The sequence below is a fragment of the Tenrec ecaudatus genome, chromosome 3 (genome assembly GCF_050624435.1).
Source record: "Tenrec ecaudatus isolate mTenEca1 chromosome 3, mTenEca1.hap1, whole genome shotgun sequence".
In the NCBI taxonomy this organism is placed as follows: Eukaryota; Metazoa; Chordata; class Mammalia; order Afrosoricida; family Tenrecidae; genus Tenrec; species Tenrec ecaudatus.
The window spans coordinates 115,556,213-115,579,221 of record NC_134532.1 but is presented as its reverse complement, the minus strand read 5'-3'; the positions used below and the strand labels follow the sequence as shown (position 1 = coordinate 115,579,221).

At 43.0% G+C, this 23,009-nt stretch overlaps 1 protein-coding gene across 1 annotated transcript in view; it reads left to right on the top strand.

The window, feature by feature from the left end:
* The window catches only part of ARHGEF38 (Rho guanine nucleotide exchange factor 38), a 185,988-nt gene that overhangs the window by 90,882 nt on the left and 72,097 nt on the right, over positions 1 to 23,009 (top strand). The window contains exon 4 of the mRNA XM_075544856.1: positions 22,128 to 22,275. Within this exon, the coding sequence (XP_075400971.1) occupies positions 22,128 to 22,275 (148 nt within the window). The remainder of the gene's footprint in view (positions 1 to 22,127; positions 22,276 to 23,009) is intronic.

Here is a 23,009-nt window from a genome sequence, read left to right as displayed (position 1 = left end):
AGACCTGTGAATAAGACTCTGGAATCGGCTGCTCTCGGCCAAACCATTAACTGATGGCAAACATATGAATAAACTAGCTCAATAGCACATGAACATAAGTTAATGAAGTTTAACCTTGTCCATATTATCAACCCATAGAACTGTGAGCAAACAATACTTGTTTTAAGTCCTTAAGCTTTGAAGTAATTTTTAATGCAAAAAACAATTGATACCTCTATTCGAGTATAAGCAGAGTTTTAACAGGACATTTTTATGCTGAAAAAGTCCCCCAGTTTTTTGTGGTAAAATTAGGTGCCTAGGCTTATACTTGAGTACATATGGTATATTTTATACAGGTTCACAGGGCAGAGATTAATTAATTTTAACTCTGATAATGAGGAAAACTGTTGTTTGGCAGATGGCCTTTGACCTTGAACATGAAAGATTTTGAGAGACTGAGATGGTGGGGTGGTGGGTGGAGTGCTTTGTTTGATATGAGTTTTATAGTCACAGTCTTCTAGCCATAGTAACTCCCACCAAATGACTGGATAGACCTATGCAAATCGAGGGTATTTCTTCTTTTCCTGATGGGTTGCGTTGGGTTGGGGGATGTTGCTGATAAATTACATGGTTCAATCATGAGTGATTATTACCAGATCTAATTGTGATTATAAACAAACAAACAAAAAACCTTGGAACTCTAATGTAGGGATTTGGAAATGCTGTCATCCTACTGGGTTTTCAGCGAGTCATTTCAGAAGCAGGAAAAGCCAGGCACGGAGCACATCTTTGGGAACTGAGATCAATGCCCATTGAATGTCCTTGCTCCAGAGACCGACAGCTGTGATACCAGAGAAGCAGCGGAGGAGGGAGTGAGTCACAGTCGTCACAGTGTGAGACAGCGTGGTGGGCTTCCCATGCCATTGGGCTAGGAAAGCTGTGTCACCGGGCAAGAAGCCTGCTTTTGGAAGGGTGGTCTCTAGGCACTTAATTGACAACCTAGGTGTGCTTATCCACAGAATTCTTTTGGGCTGAGGCTTATAATTGAAGGGTGTTCCTCTGGGGCATTGCCTGAGCAGGGCAGAGGCCCAGGGACCTGTGCCTGAGAGGCCTAGGACCACAGAGAAGCCTGCCTATAGATGTAGTTGAGAAGAGGCTGTTCCAATGGAAGACTTGTGTTGTGAGCATTTCTGATCCTGAATTGTAACCTGTTAACTTCCCTACCTACTAAATCCTTTAATCGTGAGTATAGTCCACGAGTTCTGCGTGGCTATTGCAATGAACCATCAAACCCAGCTGAGAATTAGAGTGCTGTGGAAGGGCAGTTGGTATCCAAATTGGTAAGGAGGGCTGGAGGGTAGAGGCATGTGTGACTTCTGCCTCACAGGAATTGGCCTTGGGCCGATGCTGAGTTGGATTCTCCTTCCTCTTTGTTGAACTCGGTGTAGGTGAGCTGCTGACCCCACCTTATTTGTTGTGGGGAGGTATAAAAGATTTTCTAAATGAGAAATAGGGCCAGTGTCCCATGTTGGAGAGTGTGGGTATTTCTTATAAAGCGTAGCAACCCAGTGTGGCTGGTGCTTCTGTGACTCATACAGAAAAGCCATAGAAATACAGCATTCACATGTAGTCTCCATCAGCAGAGATCTTATTATGAAAATAAGATAAGCTGATTTTCAGTGAGATATTCTCAAACCCATGCTCCCACAAAATGAAATGCACAGGTGTCCCATTTCTGTGTCCTTAGATGACACAAATGAGAATTTATGATTCACAGCTCCAATGCCAAAAGAGAAACTTGTCTGATAACCTAGATAAACCAGGAGGAGAATTTCACTCCATAACCTTGGGGTTTGGATAAGGTTCAAGTTTACGCACAGAGGAATATGTGTGCAGATCTGAGAACACTGGGGAATTGGTTGGTCTCTCCTGCCAAGATAGAAAATGAATTTTAAAATCTTGATATAATCAAGCTCTGTAGTGGGGAGAGAGCCTTTTCCTGGTGCTGTTGGGAAGCACTCAGCTGCTAACTGAAAGATTCCTGGTTTACCATCCTCTTCGTGGCAGAAGCAGATGGTAGTCTGCTTCCATGAAGATTTACAAGGTTGGGAACTCGGGGTGAGTTCTGTTGTCTTATGTGATGGCTATGTGTCAGCATCAATTTGATGGCAATGGAAGCTGTAGTTAGCAAAGGTGTTCTCAGTCTTTAGAAATGAGAGTATCTGATTTAGCACTTGTTTCCCCTTAAATTGAATAGCATGATGTAACTCAGAAAATAATGAGAAAGGACCAAACAAATACAATGAGAACATAGACTTTAAGAACACATGGATTACATATCAGGTTGGCTTGGGTTTATATCCTGGATGATCTAATTGTTAGACGGTGATTTTAGGCACGTTACAAAACTCATTTGAACTTGCTTTGCCTTTGGAAATGAGAGGCCATAATGTCTACCCATAGGGACTTTGCAAAGATGAAGTACAGTCATATGTACAGGTGATAGCCCAAAGCCTGTCCCAAATAAGGAGCCCTGGTGGTGTCGTGGGCTACACATGGAGCTGCTAACGACACACTCACAAGTGTGAACCCACCAATCACTCGGGGGGAGAAAGATAAGGCTCTTCTCCCACCAAGATTTAAAGTTTCAGAAACGCAAAGGGTCAGTCAACTTTGAGTAGGAATCAACTTGATGGCAGTGAGTTTGGCTTTGGGTTTACTCCAAATAAGCATTTAATAAATAGTAACTATTACTAGATTGTTATTGTTCTACAAGTAATAAACTGACCTATGTTTTGACAAAGCTTAATTGTCTTTTTCCTTGTAAAAATTAGATAAGATATTAAAAATTTTGGAGTTCTTTGGTTCTAAAAGTAAGCGAGTGTGATTTCCTGGAAGTGCATGGTTTCCAGATGTGCTCAATATCCAAACATATTGATGATTTATGTGTCTAATAAGATCACACATTTTTCCTTTGAAGAAATATTTACCATATTAAGCATCATTGCTACATGTGGTAGAATGAACAGCAATTGCAATCGCTAGTTTCTAAAGATGGGTCTTAATGGACCGGGTCTCTTGGTATTCATACCACTACGCACACTACTCACATTACTGATTCTCAGCTGCCCCTGTGATCCATTTTAGCCAATAAAATGCAACAGAGATGACACTGTGCCAATTCTGAGCTAACCTTTCAGAAATCCTTGAAATTTCTGCTTTTGTAAATTTAGTTGCTTGTACTCTACTGGGAATATCATGTGGAGAAGCCATGAACAGAAAGCAAACATGCAGTGAAAATACAGTCCAACTACAGTAACCTTAGCCACTGAGACCAACCTAGTTATCCCAGGCAACCTAGTTATCCCAGGCAAGGCACTAGATTGGTGAATGAACAGCTCCCAGAACCCCTGGATGATGGTAACCCCACTGACTTCAAGTGAAGCAAAGACCCACACAGCTAAGCCCAACTATTCCACAGAATTCATTCGATAGCATGAAATGATGTTTTAATTCATCTTTACATCTTACATTTGAATTTTGTAAATTTCTGTTTGTTTTTTAAATCTGAAGATCTAGTCACGAATAATCTCGAATCTAATGTACTTGCTTACTTCATGCCCACTGTGCAGAGAACCAGAGCGGAAAGAAACTTGTGATAAAGAAATTGCGATTTATCTTAGGCTTTCTCCTGAAGGTAGATGTATCATTGGAAAGACAAGTTAGAGTGTTCTGTTCCTTGAAGGCGTCGACGGTGACGCACTGTTGTTTCAGGGTAATACTTCACTTTCTTACGGCAGCTCCTTTCATATGTCCCTGAAGCAGGAACTGGGGCCCTGAACCGTGGTTCAGCGCGAACAGCATTGGTAACCGGTGGACACATTTCATGCTGTCAGATGGGAAATGCCATGATATGGGTTACGTGAATAATTTGTCAAGTAGGTGTGTTTGTATGTGTGTGTATAAAAGCAGGGAGACATGGAAACACCAGCTGACAAGTTAGGGCATTTTATTCCACATTTCACTAAATGTTTGTGTTAGGCTGGGTTCTATGGATAAGCCAAATCTATGTGTATGTATATAGAAAGAGATTTGTATCAAGAAATAGATCATGCAGTTGTCCAGGTCAGTTCAAGTCCAGTGTGGGTCAAGTCTGTAGGTCAGAGGTAAGCTGGAGAATTCTCCTGACCTGTGTAGCTGCAGGAGCTGATGAATAGTAAGCAGGAAGTTGAAGCAGGAAGGCAATAGTCTGGTAGATGCCGAAGTAAATGAATCCATGGTCACCAAATGAATCGGCAGGCAACATAAAAGGAGGTCTATGAAACCAGATACAAGATTCAGCCACAGCAGAAGTGAGCTAGCTTCTGCACAATGTCAGGCTATCCTAAGGGGGTCGCCCCAGGGAAACCTCTCTCCATGACATCAAGACTGTGACCACATTAAAGAGGTGACACTTCTTCCTATTCGTCCCCAAAGGGCTTGGCTGCTTCACCGAAGAGCCTATCATGGAGCTGACCACACTGGGTTAGATCATATCATGGAAGACTCTTAGCCTACTCAAGTTGACATAACACCTAACAATCATCATCTTCTATGAGGAAAAGACCTCAAATTAAACTGCCGTATATACTCGAATATAAGATAACCTGAGTATAAGCCGAGGTACCTAATTATTGCCTGGGAAACCAGGAAAACTGATTGACTTGAGTATAAGCCTTGGGTGGAAAATGCAGAAACTATTGGTGAGTTTCAATAATCAAAACAAATGAAAATAAAATTACTAAAATTGAGACATCAGTGGTGGTAATGTATTTAAATATTTATTTTAAATAAAAGGACAAGTCATTTAACATTAGTAAACCAGCACAGTAAGTGGAAAATAGGTTCAACAAAAACAATAAGGTATCAACAATGATACCTTAAGAGTACTACTCCCTGAGTTCAATCAGCAACCAAGCTAAAATGTAGAGTTAAAATCCTTCAAAACTGGATTCCTCCTCATCATCCGTATCCCAATGCAGAGCTTCAGCTGGTGTGAGGTCATCATAGACGCTGCCCTCGCTGCGGTACCATTGACCCATGTATAAGCCGAACCCCATTTTTTCAGCACATTTTTTGTGCTGAAAAACTCGACTTATACACGTGTATATACAGTATGTTTTAGAGACACTTTTATTAAGTCTTAAGCAGGTCAAAGACAGAACACACACAATTCATTTCAATGAGGGATGCCAACAGCGTGAAGCCACCTGGTGTCCATTGTCATGGCCATGTGGCTAGTTGTAGAAAAGGAAGGAAATCACCACAAAATCATGATTAGTGGATGATTCATCCATCACTGTTACAAGTGGGGCAATAGGATAAGGGAAGAGGCCATGATTGAGATACATGCACAATTAAAAATTAGAAAAGTTTACAAGATTGGTCTGAGGCCCTTATGACCTGGTTCCTTGATGGTCTGGGTATAACTTATGAGCATGTGCCCTAGTGCCTCAATTTCTATTAAGGCAAAGCCCCCTGAAGGCAAGACTGCTTCTCCCAGGGATGGTTAGGGCCCTGTAGTCTATTTTCAGACAGACCCTGCCTGAGAGAAATGCTTCCATCACACTGCTGGTCATGGTCAGAAAGAATTCACATGGAAGCTGAATTTCTGTCAAGACTGAACATAGGAGTTGAAGCTCTACTGTAAACCACAACCTTTAACAAACCAAGGGCTTAGAATTCAAGCTCTACCATAGTGGCAAAGAGTAAGCTGTCGGCTTCTGAAATTTTGCTAGGAAAACAGAGGGTTCCCAGGGCCAGTGATCCACAAATGCACACAGAGCAGGAAAGCTCAGCAGGTTGCAGGCCTCCAGCTGCAGTGTAGGGAATACACCTCTAATCTCCTGAGGGCAGTCAAGATGAAGCCCAAGGAGACCAGGAATTACTCTTTACAACGCAAATAAAGTAGGATCCGTAGTCAAGTTGGACAGTACTGTGCTCTGAGGAGACAGCTAAATCCTGGGCTGTTGTGTTACATGGAGCCTGCGAGCAGAGGTCAACCAGTGGCCTATCTCTGTGGGGAAGAGGGCTGACGAGTTGAAATTAACTTTGAATGGCTCTGCTCAGTAGATCTGTTAGAACACATAAGGAAATGAAGTCCCCAGTGCTAGGAGGATGGGAGTCTGAACACTTTCCCAGCTGCTAGGAAGCTTAAACGGAGCAAAGTGTCGCTAGGAGCGCAGCTCTGGAAGGTGTCCAATAGCCTGCGGGGAGCAAGGTGCTTGGTGGCAGACAGATCTGTGTGTGAACTCTGGCCCTGTGTCCACTAGCTCTCTGAGTTAGGGTTGCCCTTGCCTGCCTGCAATGGAAACCTGACTCCGAGGGTGGATTAATGCCTTCATGCTGTTGTTACAGTAATACCATGAGGAAGTGACCTTGCAGGGGCACATTAAGAGGATGAAAGTCCAAATTCAGGGTCATGACTCTGGGAAAGCCCCCTTTCTATTAGCACTGGGGGGAAATGTGTCCCAGCTTCGAGGTCCTGACATTCATGGTTCCTTGGAGAGCCTCACATGGCATCTGTCTTCCCGAATTTTTGGTTGCTTGTCTTTGTGCCTAATCTGCCCTTGTAAGATCTCAAAAGGGATTAAGTTTCAGATGCACGCTACTGTGATGTGGCCTCACTAACATAACAAACCAGACTCACTGGCATGCAGCCTGTGCTGCCTCGTGGCCACCCCTGTGGGATTCTGAGACTCTAACTGTTGACAGGGTAGAAAGCCAGTCTTTCCCCGTTGGGGCTATTGGTGTTTTTCAACTGCCCACCATGCAGATCTCAGGCCACCTCGGAACCACTGGACCACCAGGGCCCCAACTAAACAAAGAAACCCACATTGCCAAATGATACTGCATCTGAAGTATAGGGAGCAGGATTCCGATACTTATTTCAGTGGTGGAGGGTGGGTGGGTGATGAGGGGCACAATTCAATCCATAACAAAGGATGTAACCAAAATGAGACATATCTTTTTCTCACCAAACCAAAAACAAATTCTAATTCGACAGTCTAGGGCTATCCAAATCTGAAGGAGGGAACAGCATCAGACCTTAAATTCTGAATACCCTGTTTGCAGACGTCTATGAACGGCAGCGGAAGTCCAAAATCCATGTGCAGCGTCCCCACTCGGGTGAAGCCTCTGGTGACTCCCCTCTGACCACAGTGCAGGGGTGTGGGTACCCTTGTTATCCAACAGAGGAAATCGGTGATGGCAGATGCAATCAGATAAAAGATATGACCTTCTCATTTCATCTCCCTTCTGACCCACTTTCAGCTTGCTTCAGTTTTGAATACTCTCTGCTTTCTTTTCAATTGAGGTTTTCCTCTGTTTCGTTTTATCATTGTTCCTGTTTTTTCTACTTTTTGTTATTTTGTTTTTGTTCTTGTCATATATATTATTTTCTGTGTATAAAACTCAGGCTAGGTAGATCTATAGAGGCAGCCACTGGCTTAATGATTACACAGGAGCATGGTACGGGAGGCTGGGGGGAAATGGGGAGTTAACAATAAGTAGGAGAAGAAAATGTTCTCAAATTGATTATGGTGATGGCTATACAACTCTTCTTAATATGATTGAGTGATTAAATTGCATGATATGTGAATTATATGCCAATAAAGCTATCCAAAAAACATTCCAGTTGCTGTCACCTGTTTGCTGGTTAGTTGGAATGTGCTTGTTCACAGTCCTTAACGTGCCACTTTAGACCTCATGACCTCAAGGTTACTCCACTTCCAGCATCACTTCCTCCAAGAAATAAGTACAAGAGCGCCCCCTGGTGAGGCTTCGTTTATTTTTCCATGCTGGGAGAATAGAAGGCCACTTCTTTGTATCTCATTCCTTCATTTCGCACATACAGCTACCCTGATCCACCAGAGATCTGGGGGAGGATGAGTATTTTTGTCTGAGTACATTGTCAGTTCAAATTCTGTTTCTCTGTGGTAGGGGTTGAATTGTGCCCCTAAAATAGGAGTGTTAGGATCTCGTTCCCCATACTTGCCAATGTGATCCCTTTCAGAGTTTTCTTTCTTATATGAATGTGGTCACCCAGTGTAGGGTGCACCCTGAACCTACTAACTTCCACTGCGGAATTATATAAGGAGCAGATCAGACAAGGGAGCAAGGACAAACTGGGAAAGAAAAAACAAAACCACAATCAAAACTAAACCCATTGCCATCTAGTTAATCATGATTCATAATGACCCCAGCTAGGGTTTTGGAGACAATGAATGTTCATGGGACTGGACAGCCTCATCCTTTCCGTTAGCAGTCCAACACCTCTCCCATTGCACCAGAAGTAGACGCCACGTGAACGTCGCCAAGGAAGTGCGGAACCTGGACTGGAGACAAAGCTCTTTCCCAGAGCCAACAGAAAGAAAGCCTTCCTCTGGAGCTGGTGCACGGAACTCAGACTGCAAGCCTCTTCAATTACGAGAAAATAAATTTCTGTTCTTAAAAGACACTCACGGTAGACTAGATATCTTAGTAAGAGATGAATGGATATATGACTAGGTATGAAAGGCCATATCTATTGTTTATATTTCATATTGAAACAGCAAGACCTCCATGGCAGAAAATATATATAAGATATAGATGACACACCTTCTGGAATGTGAGCTCAGGTGGAGTAGGGGGCAGATTATTGTTTTGTTACTTCGATATCACTCACATTTAGAACTGTGTGTATTTACTAGATTAATGGAATGAATGAATGATATTAAGCGGCCAGTATAATGATTGACACAAAGAAGGAATCATTTGCATGCCCCCTTATTATAAATATTCACAACTTGCATTAAAATATAAAGGTCATCAGCAAAGCTTATAAAGAGATCTTGAGTAAATAAATGGATAAACAGCTACCCTTGAGTTGACTCCGATTCATGGTGACCTTATGTGCAATAGAACATAAATGGCCCTACTTCATTTTCACTAGCATAGTTGAACCCATCCTTCAGCTACTGTATCAATTCAGCGCCTCAAGAATGAGTCTTGCCCTTGCTGGTCCTCTACTTCATCAAACATGATATATATATTGATCCCTCCTTATGGCCTCGGGGGTGTTGTGGTTACTAATTGGGTGTGAACTCCAAAGTCAGCAGTTTGAAACCACCAGCCACTCCATGGGAGAAAGATAAGACATTCTACTTGCATAAAGAGTGACAGTCTTGGAAACTCAGAGGGGTGGTTATACCCTATCTTACTGAGTCACAATGAGTTGGCATCAACTTGATGACAGCCAGTTTGGTTTGGGGTTTGGATGACAGCCCCAAAGCAAGCAAGACAGGAAATGTTTTGTTGTGATTCATAAGATTTTTGTGGACTCAAAATCTTACAGTACAACAAGCATCAATATAAGTAGCTGTATTTGCGAATAGTATCGTTGAACTTAGACATCATATGCTACCACTGCCTCAATTGTTCAGAAAAAGAGAGAGAGAGAGAGAGAGAGAGAGAGAGAGAGAGAGAGAGAGAGAGAGAGAGAGAGAGAGAGAGAGAAGATTTGCCCCAAAGTATGTCATGGACTCTGGACAGAGTTAGGAATGGACCTTAACTCTTAGAATTGCAGACCAGGGCTCTTTCAACTCCCTGACACTGTCCATCGCCACACTCGACTGATGCAGCCTTGTTTGTTCTTGCCCAAGCAGCAGGCCATCTTCCATGCCAGATGTGCTAGGTGCATGCTGCCTCAGCTGCACAATGGGCTCCCCTGGCTCCACAGCAAAGCGGGAGACTTGCAGGAGTAAACACACTGCTCATGGGACAAGAGCATGCCGCTCTGGATACTTTCTCTTTCTAGTCCAACTCCACTGTTGTGGCCTCGTCAGCAGGGACCTCAGAAGTGTCAGCGCCAATGGACATATTCTCTTGATGTTATCTTTTTCTAGTGTTTCTGAGTGTGTGTGTGTATATCTATATACACACACACACATATATATACACTTCTGGCATCAGCAGAGAAATAACATGAACCACAGGGGATATGCAGTTAATGGCTTGACACTACCACCACAGGCATAAAATAACCTAGAAGCTTCATTTTATCTTAAAAAAAAGTCATGTAATTTTTCCATTCAGCTCTTTTGTGTGAAATATAATGTATTTTTTCTTCAAATAGCATAACAAGACGGTGTTCAAGAAATATGCTTGTTTTAATCCCTTACCTGCATACTATACTGCCTGGCACCTGTGTTTACTTTGAATTTCAAAACTCTAACCAGATCATTTTAGGTGTCTTGTGCAGATTAGTTTGTTCTAAGGCTGGGGAAGAACTAAATGAGACTAAAGACAAAAAGGCAAAGATTTAGTGGCGTATATGAACCATTAATGTATTCTTCCAATCGCTTCTTTCTCACTCCTTTTCCTCACAATATTCTCCCCTGGAATAGACACTCACTCACTCACACACACACACACACACACACACACACACACACACACACACTAAGGAAAAAAGCAAACTTTCCACCCTCACCCCAAAACAAAAAACCCAATTGTTGTCCAATTGCTTTGGACTCGTAGGCGTCCTATAAGACACAGTAGAACCACTTCCTAGGCTATCTGCCTTTCTAAGGCTATCATCTATCTGTCTTTACGGAAGCAGACAGCCATCTCATTCTTCCATGAGGCCGCTGGTGGTTTTCTATTAGACATCTGACCTCTCAACTGTCAGCCAAGTACTTTAATGATCGCGCCACCAGATCTCCCTTAGAATAAGACAATAAAGTGTATCCATGATCTAGCCTTTTTGCCTGACTACACCACTGTTGCCTTTTCTAGTCCTGGATGTTGGGCTCTCGTCCAAGACTGATGACCAGACCTTAGAGAATTCTCCTTGCAACTCTTAGATTAAAACAGCTAGTTCAGTTCTCTCACTTTGGAGTAGCGCCCCCAAACGCTTCTGTGCTCAGTTGTGCGTGTCACTTAAGGAAGTGACAATAAGAAGTTTATATTATCTTCCTCAGATCTCAGACCGTTTATTCTAGGAGTGAAGTCTCTGGCAGATCCAAGCAGCTAACATGCTCACTGAGACATGAGATCTTTGAATCCACTGAGAAGAGCCTTCTGCTTCCCCAAACATACTCGCTGGGACTCCTGTGTAGCACAGCCCCTCTCTGACACACCTGGGCCCTCTATGAGCTGCTATCAAGCCGAAGGCAGTTGGTTTTGGTATCCAGGGAGTGAGTTACATCTACTCTTTGGTCCTGGAACCACGTCCCTCCCTTCTCTATATTCGGAAAACTCTGTTAACAAACAACTTTTAGCCAGGACCACAGATAACTTTCTTTGGGATATACTTCAAACCATAACTGATTTAAGTTTTAATCAACTTTTTCTATTAACGTGATATTTGTTGATTTTTCGGTTTCAATTTACTACATACTTGTTTCATACATATACAGCTAACTTTCTACTTCAAGTAGTTCATAAGAAACCATTCATGTAATATTTTCATGGAAGGTTTGAATGAAATTTTATAGGTAAAAAAGGGAGGTTAAGGGTGGGTCTTTATCTAGTCAGAATTTCTCCCCACATATTTTTCTAGAGAGAAGGGCAAAACAACCAGGACAACAAAGCATCCATACCATATTGGATAGAATGAAGCTCAGCTGGAAGCAACTAGAAACAAAAGCTAAATGCTAGTGACTTAAATAAGATAGATGTGCACTTCCTTGTTGTGTAAATGGCTCAACGAATCCATTTTAGAGCTGTGGGTAGCTTCCTCCACAAAATCTTTCACTGCCCTGCTCAACAAGGGGGTGACATCCTAGTTCCAGGGAACAGGAGGGCAGAAAGGATGATAAAGAAGGAGCCAGGGGTGAGTTGACTGCCTCTTAAGTTTCTAAAGGTCATTCTAGAACACATTCACATATATCCCCTTGATAAATTTTAATGACTATATGTACTCTTGTATAAGCCAAGGTGGGTTTTTTTTGTTTTTTCTTTTTAAAATAATTTTATTGGAAACTCATAAACTCTTACCACAATCCATCCATCCATCCATTGTGTCAAGCACATTTGTACATTTGTTGCCCTCATCATTCTCAAAACATTTGCTTTCTACTTGAGGCCTTGGTATCAGCTCCTCATTTTCCCCTCCCTCCCCACTCCCCACTTCCTCATGAACCCTTGATAATTTATAAATTATTAATATTTGTCATATCTTACCTACTCCCTTCACCCACTTTTCTGTTGTCCATCCCCCAGGGAGGAGGTTATATGTAGATCCTTATAATCGATTCCCCCTTTCCATCCCACTCTCCCCTCCACCCTCCCAGCATCGCCACTCTCACCACTGGTCCTGAAAGGATCATCTGTCCTGGGTTCCCTGTGTTTCCAGTTCCTATCTGTACCAGTGTACATCTTCTGGTCTAGCCAGATTTGTAGGGTAGAATTGGGACCATGATAGTCAGGGTGGGGAGGAAGCATTTAGGTAGTAGAGGAAAGTTGTATGTTTCATTGTTGCTACACTGCACCCTGACTGGCTCTTCTCCCCCCCACCCCCAACCGACCCTTATGTAAGGAGATGTCCAAGTGACTACAGATGGGCTTTGGATCTCCAGTCTGCACACCCCCTCATTTACAATATATATTTTTTGTTTTTTGATGCCTGATACCTGATACCATTGACACCTTGTGATCACAGACTGGTGTAAGCTGAATTTTTCAGCACATTTTTTTAATGCAGTTTTTGTGGTAAAATTAGTTGCCTCTGCTGATATTCAGGTTGGCTTATACTTGAGTATATACAGTACCTAATCACACTTAAGGGAGCCTGCAACATTAAGTTTTTATTCTGGGTAGAAAAATTTTCTGTTGTTATAGGAGAGGGGAGTAACAATATGGGGGCCAACTAACAGACTCTGTCCCTCCGGAATAAACTCATCCCCTTCACGGCATTTCCCATGACTTTGTAAGTTATTCTGAAAGCCTTCCTTGGGTTTGACAAAACCAGTCTGACAGCCGCCTTCTCTATGCTTTCTCAGACTTTTCTGCAGAGTTGGTTTCTCTGCCCAGATTAGTGTTTGCTCCTGAGATCCACTTCTCTTCTCACACTGTGGACGTTCTGGCGTGACCGCATCAGGGTCCTGGTTTCCACGACGTGAGGGCCATCACTCATTTGCCACATTGCTGTACTGTGGTGGCTTTGCTGGAAGCCAGGACACCAGCAGTGTCCCCAGAGTGACCAGGTTTCAGTGAAGCATCCTGACGAAGACCAGAGGAGGACAAATGATGGACTGTCCATGCCTTGGGGACTGCCATGGAGAACCTGTGAATGGCACCCCACCACTGCCAGATAGAGTGCTGCAAGGCGAGATCTTCCAGCTCCAGGCTCTTGGAGGCCATTTCTCCTTTATGCTTTACATTCCAAAGCAAGTTTCAGAGGCCCTGCTGACACTCATTTTGGCTTTTCCTTTCCTGTCTTTTTAGTCACATTTGCTTTCTTCACATACAATGTTCCTGATGCCGTCCCATAACTTACAGGGCTTTGGCTTATTCAGGTTGAGATGTAGTCAAAATACGCCCCTTCCAGTCAGAGCCCCTTATGTGATAAATTATAAATTCTGGCCTCTATGCCTGTGGTTATGATCTGATTTTGGAGGAAGCGCTCTGTGGAGCCAATGGACAGGATTTTGGTTGGGATGTGTTCTGAGTCTTCACCTCACTAGAGAGTATGAACCAAATCACCGTCTTTTGTTCCCTTGGGGATATGGTCTGCTGAAAGACAAAACACACATCTCTGTCAAAGCTTTCCCAGGATTACCAAAGAATGAGAGCCGCTAGCGGAGCGTGTTGGCAATCCCTGTCTGAAGTGGTGGAAGCAGCAGATGCCGTGTCACCTTAAGACCAGAGGCTGAGACGGGGCAGGGGAGCAGTGGGAGGTGTGTTTGGCTGTGAGCCACAGCAGCAGGAGGTTTTCCTGGCCCCCAGAGACCAGACAGACATGGTTGCTGGCTGAGAAGAGGCATTGCTGTTCTCCAGGGACTGTTTCCTTACTGTTTACCTATCCTGACCTGGGGTAACCTGTGAACTTTCCTAATAACCCTCGTGCCTGCACATCGTACGTGCGAGTTCTGCGTGGCCATCTGAGTGCATAGTGAACCCGAGAGAGGGGTAGAGAGTCGGGAGAGGAGCAGTTACTGCCAGCTGTATTTGGGTGTCTTCCCACACGAGTGGCTCATCCTCGGACGCTGTATCTGATAATGCTCCGCTGCTATTCATACGGGTTCAGTGGTTAATCCAGCAGAAATGGATCCCCTGTTCTTTCTCCCTATTGTGCAAACTCCACTGTCGACCATGGATGATCTTGCTAACATTTGAACTATTGGTAGCAGCCCTTCCAGCATGACAGAAACATGCCAGGCCTGCTCTCTGACGAACTGGCAAAGGAATGGGCTTTGTGGTTATGGCTGCCATCTATTAAGCATTTATAACATGCCAGTTGCTGGATTAAAGAGGACAGAGGTGAGGTCATTTAATCTTCATCCCAACCCTGCTAGTATTATTGTTATCTCTGTTGTTCATGTGAGGGAATGAACAATAAGGAGAAATATAATAGCTCTTGCAACATCACACCAAGGCCCTTGACTCTAATAAACGGCCCTTCAAGGACTATGACGTTCGACTTTAGACCTTCATTGTAGCTTCTAGAGTCCCCACCCCACTGCCATCGAGCTGACTCTGACTCAAATAGAGCAGACGGGAGCTGCTCCTTGGGCCCTCTGAAGCTGCAGATTGTTCTCCTTCACACAGTTCTGTCCTGCGGTCCCTGTGGATCCTGCGAGCCCAACCCTGAGCCCACCGGACCCCCGGCCTCCTTTATCCCTTGTAGCCATAAATAAATCCATAAACCCGCTCCCAGCAAGTTGATTCTGACTCAGAGAGCCTCCATTGGGTTTTTGAGGTTGTGAATCTCCACAGGAGCAGATCGCCTCATCCTTTGCTCAAGGAACGGGGTGTGCGATGGCAGTTACACAGCGATGCTCACTTTTATAGATCTCTTTAAATTGATGTCTCTGATCTCCCTCACCTCTCTCCTTCAAGTCCAACTTTATATGAATCTTTCTCATCTTTGTAACGTACAGTCTAATCGGGTACTATACTGACAAAAATCCATCCATTAATTTCCAATTATCTTCAGCAGAAAGTTCAAATTAACGTTAAATAAGGTCTTTCATGCCAAGCCCTGATAGCCTAGTGATTACACATTGGGCCACTAACCTCGAAGTCAGCTGTTCCCAACTGCCAGTCTCAGCTTCACATGGGGCTCTTCGACCCTGCCCTGTATGGCTGCCGTTAGTCAGAATGGACTCAATGGCAGTGAGTTGCTTTGTTTTTATTTCTTCATGGTCTGACCCTTTCCTACTAATATCCACACCAAACCAAGCCAACCCTAAAGAACAGGGTATAGCCGCTTCTGTGAATTTCCAAGACTGTAACTCTTCATGAGAATAGAAAGTCCCTTTTTCCTCCCATGGAGTGGCTGCTGGTTTCGAATAACAGACCTTGCAAATCTCAGCCTAACATAATCACGCCACCACCTCTTTCCACAGCTTGTCCTACGGCTTCTTCAGTGAAACGGGGCCACTGAGCCACACCTGATCATTCGCAGCTTCTTAACAGAACTCACTTCCTCATTTCTCCTTGCTTTTGTATTTGCTTATAGCTCCTATTTCAAGAAGACGCTACTTGGGGAATACATTTTAAAAATCCCCCAGGGCAGGATAGGTGCCCCTCTCTGCTGTGCAGTTCTGTTACTCTTTCCTCAGAGTATGAGATGTAGAAGTGCCTTTTACTCTTTCTCTTGCTGGCATTTCCTTGAGGGAAGTGTGGGTTCTTTGAGGCTGTAATACCAAAAAACTTCCCTGTTACTGAATGCATACTGACCCATAGTGACCCACTGTGCTTTGTCAGACTGTCACTCTTTACAGGAGTAGAAAGCCCAGTCTTTCTCTGAGGAGCTGCAGGTGATTTGGAACTGCCATCATGCATGTGACAGCCAAACCAGTAATCACTACACCACCAGGGCTCCATCAAAGTACTTGGTGGTAATAATAATTACTTAACAAAGTGGTGCCCAAAATGATGAAACAATTAACATAACTACTTCACTATTTCAAATGTTTTTTTCTAAACCAGGTGTGGAACAAGGCGATCTTTCAGACCTTATTGGTTTCACACTGGTTTACTGACCTGGAAGGAAAATTCATCTTGGATCCTACTCAGAATGATACAGAGACCATACCGTTTGGTATGGCAAATCTCTGTGATGGACACGAGAGTCTCGACATAAAGAAGAACTGATTGCTAAGAGGAATATACACATATTTGAGTTAGTAAAGGGAACAACATGAAATTCAGTACTAATGATACCAGGACATAAGCGATCTTTAAAGACAATGTTCTTTGTTCTACTTTGGCAAGGAGTGACAGAGTCCTAAAAGGTCGTGAGCAATCATCTAAAGTCCAAGTGTTGGTCTCTTCCTAGCTGGAGAAAAGCGGGGTGAAGAAAATCAAAGACTCACTGAGAATATCAGTCCACTGGGCACCATCTACTTCTCATCTCAAGGTCAAGAAGACCGATTTTACCACCACCAAATTCTCTGAAAGGGATCCTGTTGAGAGTGGGAGGAAAATGTGTAACAAAAAGATTAAAAATCATAAAAGGAAAAGGCCTACTGGTCACATAGAGACTGATGGATGTCCCCTTGTCCCCCAATTGTGGCCCCATCAGTTCTGAAACTAAATTCATCCTGGAGGATCAAGTTTCAGTCAAAGAAATGACAAGGAGCATAATAAATAGCAGAAAGGTGCCCATCTCTTCACATGATCAATCACTTGCGATCAAGAGACAGCATTTACCTAAGGCCAAAGTTCAGAAGGGTTAGGAACGACGGAGGAATGGAAACAGGAACCAGAGGGACAAAGCGAAGTTACATTGAGGGCACTACAGTGTGCTGGAAGAAACAAATTCATATGAATTATTGAATGTACATCGGATGATCTGCTCTATTCATCTTCACCCAAGTCACAATAAAAAGTTGAAAGAATAGCCAGCTCACACAGATGTGTGATACATTTGGTTTATGAGCTATTTTTAACATGGATCACGAAGGACATTAAAAGGGTGCCTTACTTTTTTCCCCCTTTTCATGGTAATTTTTTTGGAAGCCATTGCAGAGATTCTTGGATTGCAAAATTTGTAAAAAGGAACCACATGATAGTTATATTTATTTTATAGGATTCTGGTGCCTTTGTGGCAGGCAGCCAGAAGTGAAATTACTTTCCCTGGTCTTGGCGCAGTCCCTCCCTCTCCTCATCATCCCCTTCAAACCCACAGACATTAGACAGAGCAGTTGTCCTTCACCACTAGAGAAACGCGGCCGCGAGTTATGTTACCGTGGAAACGGAATCACTTTTTGCTGCGGAAGACACATCGCCTCATCTGTGCTATTATGAAGCAGAATACATTGGTAGGGCTGGGAGGGGGATCAAATATTCTGGCTGCCAGTATTGTACTTGACCTTTGGGTGAATAAATGACTTTCAATTAAAGTACTTAAATATATAGTAACTTTAATAATTATTATGAGAGACCCAACAGAATTTTATTTGTAAAAGAGGGAAGAAAATGTGACTCTGCTGTTTGAAAGAGAGCTAGAATATTTTTTTTTCAAACCAGACCATTTCTGTAAAAGAAAATACCAGTCGATTGCAATTGCTGAGTTCCCTGTGTGTACAAATAAATGTATTTGATTTGATCATATTATGAGTTTATGAGCTTGGCCTTAGCTCTTCCTTTGTTTGTCGCCATTCTTCGCTTCTTTGTTGTAGACGTATATATTTGCTACTGCATCTTGTCCAGGGGTCTATCTATTCAAATCACGGACACAAGTCAATTCAGCCTTGCTTGTTGAGCCTCCCTCTAAACCTATAGCCCATTATTACTTCTTGACCTCAGTGTCTTGGGACATAAAAGCTCTCCCCACCCCCATTTGCTGCCAGAGTCTGCTACTGGGGAAGTACCCACGGTGGCACAAGTGTTAAAGAACACTGGGCTGTTCACTGAAAAGCCAACTGTTCCAACCTGCCAGCCGTTCACAGGGAAATGATGAGACAGACTACCCCCTTTCAGATGTGTAGTTGGGCAGCTCCAGGAGGCAGTTCTCTTCTGTGCTGTGAGGTGGCTATAAATTGGAATGGTACAAAGACATTGGTTTTTTTGTTTGCTGTAACTTAGAAGTCTCACCTTAAGCCCAGTCCTAAATTTAGTCTCTGACTTATTTTATTTTCACCTCTTATACTATTTCCCCCCTAATCTTTGTGTTGCTAACTGCCTTGAAGAGAAATTCTGTATATCTTCGTGGGAGTAGACTACCCTAGATTTCTCCTACAGAGAAGCTAGTGGGTTCAAACCTTTTGGGCTGGAGCCAGGGCCTTAACCCCTGATCCACTGGGGGCTTCCAGACCTTTATGCATGGAAATAACACAGTAGAAATATGTATCAGGAACAAACAAGAAGATCTTCATTTCTTCAACCCCGAACATGTTCAAGACTATTTCATTTTCTTACAGATCCAAAAAGAACTCTGTTAAAACGTAAATCAATCAAACAAAAATCAAGTGCACCAAAAAATTTAACACACACACATACTGCTTTAGAGTCTAAAGCACACAGGGAAACCACATTTTAATTATTTGTTGGAGAGTCTTTCAGGAGTTAGGTATAAATTAGAAAAGGAATATGATGCTTAAAAATATGATTGCTTTAATTTTAGGAACAAAGTAGCCTTATGTGCCCATGACAGTTAGTGAGCAAGTAGTTATTACCCGCCAATTCTATACCCATGCTCAAAGTAACGCCAGAACTACTCTTGTTTCCATTTTAGAAATTGAAAACTGAGGCTCAAATCATTTTTAAATATAAGATTATTCCCCAAATAACCACGCAAATCCCATCTGACACAGCCTTCTGATCCAAAGCCTAGTGTTCTTTCCAACTGCATCATCCTGTACATTCATTGCCCGGCAACACTCTGCAATGTGGAGAACTAAAATCATTAGTGGAATTCAAATAATTTAGCAACCAGTTCCCTGCCCTAATGACTGTTTTAAGTGTTAAAAAAAAAAGATATACCCAATGGTAGTTTATTACACTTGATCTTTGGCAAAAGGCTAAGAAGTGAGGAAAGGTGCTTTATTATTTCAAACAGTGAATACTTAAAAAAGAGCAACAAAAGAGCTACACGAGACCAGATCAGAGTTTTAAAATATTAACAAAATCTATGAAATAATCTCTGACAAAAACAATAAAATTGTTTTTTTGGGTATTTCCCTATTGTTTCTGGGTCGGCTTCCTCGCTGGCAGTATGCTTCGCCACTCCATCAGCTGTGCGCTTTGTCCTTCAGCATCGTTTCCCTGGCTTTTTGGCACTCTCTCGCTTTACCTTACGTGCTCGTTAACTGAAGTAACCAACACAAGGGGATAATATGCAGCATTTCATCTAAAGTAAAATGAGTTTTATGAAACGAATAAGTGAGTATCACACACATAGCTCCATCTTATTTATTATACCTGTGGACAGGCTAAACATGACTCGGGGGCTTACGATATGCTGCGGTCCAGGTGAACATTCAAGAAGAGTGAGGAATGGAACTGGGTGGTGTCCACACTGGGTGACCACCCAGCCAACCGCCTGAGAGAGAACCCTGAGAGCTGCCATTTAAGCAACTTGTTCACCGAACTCAACAGAATAATAGGCATCAGTCCTGCCAATCAAGTGTGGACCACCTGAATCCAATCACTGACTAAACCCTAAAAATTAAATGAGAAGGATATGGCACCTCTGCCTGACTTTGCCACATCCGCGCACAACCTTCAAAAAGAGAAGTCATTTACTCTCTTAAGCTCAGGAATGTCCATCCTTAATATAGGTAATCTAACCTTCGATTCCCTAAGGCAGCGGTTCTCAACTGTGGGTCGCAACACCTTTGGGGGTGAAATGACCCTTTCACAGGGGTCGCCTGATTCATAACAATAGCAAAATTACAGTTACGAAGTAGCAATGAAAATCATTTTATAGTTGGGTCACCACAACATGAACTGTATTAAAGGGTCATGGCATTAGGAAGGTTGGGAACCACTGCCCTAAGGAGTACAGGAAGTATGGGAAAGGACAGGTTCTATAGGAAGCATAATGGACTCCTGTTACTAAACTCATAGCTCCCGATCAATGCATATCGAGTTAGCCGTCCCAAACAGTTCACCCCCCAAATCTTCTTCTCTCTCGAATCTGTAAGGCTCTTTGAGAAAGGGCCTAGCCCACTTTCTGTGTGTGTACCTCTCAGATCATCACATGGTTCTGGGGTGAGTGAAAGATTTGCCACGCTGACTCTGACTTCTGGTGACTCCTTGTGTTCAGGGCAAAACTACCCCATAACTGAGTTTTTAGATTCAGATTTCCTGACTTCCCTCCTCCCCCTCAGGTTAGGCAGTAGATACTCCGAACAGATTTTAAATGATGGTGTGGGTGATTAAGTGAAACTATCGCTGGTATCTGCTTGATCCACCAGTTCCAGATCTAATTTTTCCATGATGCCAAAATAGATTCATTAGATGCCTGGATACAGTTAGTTAGTCCAAGTTGCTTTATGAACAGACAGCCATAAACTTGGTTCATGATATTATCCTATTGATTTTTCACAAGAAAAATCGCTCTATTTTTATTATCCTATATAGGGAGATATTTTATTTCTCTAAACCCTGTTGCTTGCCTTTCAGGAAATGATAGTGTCATAAATATTGAAAAATAACTTACCAAGCACCTGGAATTTTACTTCCCACACCTCAAATAAATTAACATTGAATGCTAGGCTTCTTGCACTGTGCTCCCAATTTTAGACACACCACCTCTTCTAATTTTTAAAATGATTCTGTGAAGTTGGATCTACTATTGTACCTAATGCACTCATTAGGGGGCCTTTCTCTAGCGGGTATGCATTGGGTTGCTAGCTGCAAGGTAAGCAGTTCAAAACAACCAGCAGCTCCTCAAAGACAAAGTTACAGTCTCAGGAACCCACCAAGGCAGTCCATCCTGTTCTATAAGGATACTGTGAGTTGTAATACACTCAGTGGCAATGCCTTTTGTTAGACACTAAGAACAATATGGAATAGGAAAGAGTTTCCACATTACAAAATCAGTCTTGAGCATGCACTGATACAAACACAGGCAAGCTAACTGAAGTGAGCAAGGTTAGCCAGGCTCCTACACACTAAGTGTGGAGTTGCATAATCTGGTGTCAATTTGGGATTTGTGAGGATTAAGAGTGAAGGGGTAGACTCTAGTCTGTCCAATGAGGCCTCTCTGTGGGCATGGCCTTCCCCTGAGGATTCTGGGAATTCTGGTATTTCCTCTTTGGAGGTGGGAGTCCACACTCTGCTCACTCCCTGAGAGACGTTCTATTGACAAGACACATGGCACTACGCTGGTAGACCTTATACCCTGGTAACTGGAGGCATCAACTGGAGCCCCCTGCTAGTGCTGAGATGCTTCTACCGCCACTGGATCCACAAAACTTTGCACCCACTGACCTGTAATCTTCCTGCATTCGATGTCAATGTCATTGCATGGGTTTCATGAGTCTGAAGAGGACTTTAGAGATTGGTATCAGACATATGGGTGAATATCAGACTTATGGACTTGGTCTGGACTGGGCGGGGATGTTGTCTCAATAGTCAACTGCTCTTGGCTGTAAAGCCCTTTCTTACACACATGTGGGTGTCTATGAATTTGTTTCTCTAGTCTACCCGGACTAACACACTAACCAAACCAAATCAAGTTCCCTTTGTTAAAGCCAAAATTCTCTTACCACCTATGCCCAGTAAGCTCTTGATAGTTTGCTTTATAAAAGGAAAGGAGAGAGGAAAGGGAATTGGGAGGCAGGGAAAAGGGAAAGAGAAAAAAAAAATCATGGCCAGTCTTCCACCCCTCCTGAATAAAGCAAGGCCTCACCAAATTTTGAATACCAGTCAAACGCTGTTGAATAATAAACATGTGAGGTGCCAGGTTGGTCTGACTGGATATCATTTTGCTTCTGTTTTACATTTGTCAGGAGCAGTGTTCCTGCAGATTAAAGGCCCGCTGGAAGATATCTATAAGATCTACTGCTATCATCACGACGAAGCGCACAGTGTTCTGGAGTCTTATGAGAAGGAGGACGAGCTGAAGCAACATTTGAACCACTGCATCCAGTCCTTAAAGTAAGGCCTTTTCCAAGGACGGCTTTCATCCCAACTCAGTTTCCCAGCAGGGAACAATGTAAATGGATGTAGAAGAAGGGTCTCACTTAAATCGTGTGTTTGGTGAGGCTTTGTGCTCCAGTTATGAAGAGCTGACATGCGAGAAACCCTGACTGACTTCCTCCACCCCCACCCCGACCCCCACCCCAAAATGAATAAAAATCACATGGGAGAAGATTCTGGGCCCCATAGAGGTAGGAAAAATGTGATACCAAAAATTGAAGTGTGGAAGGAAAGCCTCTCCTAAAAGATGCTGCTACTCCCCTGCTTGCGCCTCGTTCAGGGAGTGTGTGTGACAGCACAGGGCGCTGCGATCACCAGAGCACAAGGGTCAGTGACGCGGGGGAATGATGGCCAGTCTCTCCTCCCTGACCCAGCGGAGTGAAAGGGAGGGAAAACAAGGGGAAAAGGATAGACGGCAGGTTCTGTTCAAGTGTGTTTTTAGTTAAAGAAGAGCTTCTCATGTTCCCTTTCTTCATTGCTGAAACTTTGAGGGGCTATGCCATATAATAGGCATTTTTTCCTACAAAAACTAGTATTCACTATAATAATTTGAAATATAGGCACGAATACATAAGCTTTGCTTTTAACACCTTATTTTTCACCATCTTTCAATAACCACAGTTTGCATTTTCTTCTGATTTTATTTATATGCATAAATATGTGTTTCATATATCCCTGCATGTACAGTTTTC